Source organism: Bidens hawaiensis, unplaced genomic scaffold, assembly GCF_021521415.1.
Source record: "Bidens hawaiensis isolate Kalapana, Puna unplaced genomic scaffold, B.hawaiensis_p1.1 tig00005168_1, whole genome shotgun sequence".
Classification (NCBI taxonomy): Eukaryota; Viridiplantae; Streptophyta; class Magnoliopsida; order Asterales; family Asteraceae; genus Bidens; species Bidens hawaiensis.
This window is the reverse complement of record NW_027491331.1, coordinates 423,967-426,725: the sequence shown is the minus strand read 5'-3', so window position 1 is coordinate 426,725 and position 2,759 is coordinate 423,967. Positions and strand designations below refer to the sequence as shown.

The 2,759-nt window shown below is 30.3% G+C and overlaps 1 protein-coding gene and 1 long non-coding RNA gene across 2 annotated transcripts; both read right to left on the bottom strand.

The window, feature by feature from the left end:
* Positions 1-642: 642 nt before the first annotated feature.
* Positions 643-1,254, bottom strand: LOC143629157 (uncharacterized). Its single transcript, XR_013152891.1, has 4 exons — positions 1,189-1,254; positions 1,035-1,096; positions 870-965; positions 643-695 (listed from the first exon to the last, which is right to left on the bottom strand). It is a non-coding gene; the product is annotated as an uncharacterized LOC143629157 (long non-coding RNA).
* A 97-nt stretch (positions 1,255-1,351) lies between these two features.
* Positions 1,352-2,050, bottom strand: LOC143629156 (fatty acid amide hydrolase-like). Its single transcript, XM_077098507.1, has 4 exons — positions 1,942-2,050; positions 1,768-1,871; positions 1,482-1,574; positions 1,352-1,421 (listed from the first exon to the last, which is right to left on the bottom strand). The coding sequence occupies exons 1-4, from the start codon at positions 1,954-1,956 to the stop codon at positions 1,403-1,405; spliced, it is 231 nt and encodes a 76-aa protein (XP_076954622.1). The 5' UTR covers positions 1,957-2,050; the 3' UTR covers positions 1,352-1,402.
* Between the last annotated feature and the right edge of the window lie 709 nt (positions 2,051-2,759).

The following is a 2,759-nucleotide window of genomic DNA, read 5'->3' as shown; positions in this document are numbered from 1 at the left end:
TTATTTAAATAATAACACAATGTGAAATATAAAAAATATGTTCAACATATAAAAAAATATAATATATAATTGAATAAATTACATAATACGCAGTATGGAAATAAAAAATTACAAATTCGTAAATCTCTAAATATTTTTTTGTATACAATATTTGTAACTTTATCATCCATATTAAAATTATTAGTTTCACTTTAGTTTTGTTTCAACTATATATAATGGAACACATAACTGGCCATATGTTAAAACATGTTGTCTCAAAAACAAACAAATTATCTAAAGCAATCGGCCTTGTCTTTTATTAATCTTCATTGAGAACCAAACATAAAGTGAAAATTTCTTTTTTTGAAATTTGAAATTAATTATTTTATCTAAATCAATGTGAAAATTCATTGTTTATAAAAACTTAATATTAATAGCTAGTACAATATATTAAAAACTAAATAATATATACTTAAAATATATACTTAACATAATATATATTAAAGCAAATTGGACTTGTAAATATATACTTAAAATAAAATTCCATAATTAAAGCAAATTGTCAAAAAAAAACATGAAAGTTAACAAAAGTCATGGTTTAGAATCAAGTAACCCTTAAGCACTCATCAATAGCCTTAAACTTGTTCTCACTTACCCTTTGTATTTGTAACATCAAAATATATTACAGGCTTCTTCTTAGGTTCATTCCATTGTTGCTGCAAACGTAAATGCAAATAGTCAACGGTCTTCATGTTTAGTCTTCTCTTTGACTTTTAAGGTCAAATACATTATATATTTTCCAGCTTTAATTAATATGATTATCTTTAAATTTAGACAAGTCCACAATGATTTTACTTAAATTAGTTGAAAGTACAAAGGTTAACTTTTACCTCTATAACAGCAGCCAAACGCAAAATCGTTGCTTCACACCAAGGCCGTCCTATTAGTTGCAGCCCTATTGGAAGTCCCTGCTTATCATAACCAACCTAGTTAGACGCAGACAACAACATAAGACACGAGGAGTGGTTACGTTTATCATTTCCATACACACTCACAGGGACAGAAATGGCCAGGAATCCAAGAACATTTGCTGTCAATCCATATTTCATTAGGCTAGCTGAACAACACACACATATAATAATAATTAGACTCACATTCCATTTTGTTTGTATAAATAACAGATAATCTTTTCTTAAGTTAACTATGCACCTGTAACCTCCAGATCCGATTCACCACAAGCAAGTGCACTCGGGTGAATCTTAGGTGCAGTCATGCAGAACAATAACGCAATTAGATCATGAAAACAATCAACATATACATACATACATACATACATACATACATACATACAGTAGCTGCTGAGCTTATCATACCCTGTTGAAGGGGTCACAATAATGTCCACCTTCTTGAAGATTTCCATGTGTTAATACATTAATCTCCATCTGTAGCATATTAAATTATAACTATTTCTCTAGCTATCATAATAAAGAATTTTTTTTTACCTAAGACGTTGGGCAGCAACATAGTCTGAGCCTGTGAATGACTGAATAACTGCCAAATTTATACGACTATCCAATGCAAGTTTCTGAAAGTTCCTGCATGAAAAACAAACAACCTGTCATTCACCAAAAGTCCATTTTTAATGTTTTTAGAATTCTGAAATCGTTTTACTTGTAAATTAAGACTACTATAGTAACATTAAAAATTATATTTCTCATTAAACTCAAAACGATTACAATAAAGTTGTGATTAACATGTTTATAATTATACATAACAAAACACACATACCTTTCTAGGAATCGAGGCATTAATGAGCACAGGGCTTCACTACCATATGAAACGATATGTGCTATGCGCATCTTTTGAAGCTCTGGTATAGTAATCTCTACTATCTTGGACCACAGAGAAAGCAAATTATTGCAAGCTAGAAGAAGTAACATTTAAGTAGATATATAGACTTACTTCACACCCATGCATCTCTGATAATAAAGTAAGAACTTGTCCACAGACACCAGATACGTCAGGAGAGTTTACATCATCAAACCATTGAAAGAGTGGTACACATAGACATATTTAGTACTCTTTAAGACCTTATTAGGTAAAAGTATAAAACTGTGTCCGTTTCAACTCAATTATATATCTTAACACAGTAATTGGCGAGGCATGGATTATTTGAGGACACGCCGGAGTAATTAAAAACTATACCTTAGTCGCTGAAGCAATCGGCGAGGCATAAATTATGATGATAAGACGTAACGAATCTTCTAGTGCTGGATCGAGAGGAAGAAAGATTTGAGTTTGTTTTTCATTTTTTGTAGTTTATTAATTATAATATATGACTTTAATAATCCTTTTATATATATTAACTAATTTTTAAAAATTTAAAGAAGATGGAACCTCTAAAAGAAGTGCTGACATATGAAAAGATTAACAAACCTGAGCTTGCTGAGGCAAAAGTTCCTTTGTTTCTTCAGGCTTTGCAAACTCTTCCTCGGATTGAGGTTCACAATTTGCATCTGAAAGAAGTTGTTTTAAGGATGCAATGTTTTCTTTTAGTCCTTCACATTCAATTATCTTGCAAAAATAAAAAATATTGATACATCAGAAAACAAAGAATATCAAAAGGCAACAGAAATCTGCAATGGACGTTTAAAATTGTACCTTTTGGTTGAGCTGTTCTTGTATTAGTCGATGCTCCTCGGTTTTCACCTGTTAATCAAAATGATATAACATCTATGCAATAATAATAAACATAATCATCGAAATTCACAAAATTGAAG

Coding starts and splice junctions, on each gene's coding strand:
- LOC143629156 (XM_077098507.1), bottom strand. Junction 1,575..1,767: donor ATGCCTCGATTCCTAGAAAG/GTATGTGTGTTT, acceptor TTTTTCATGCAG/GAACTTTCAGAAACTTGCAT.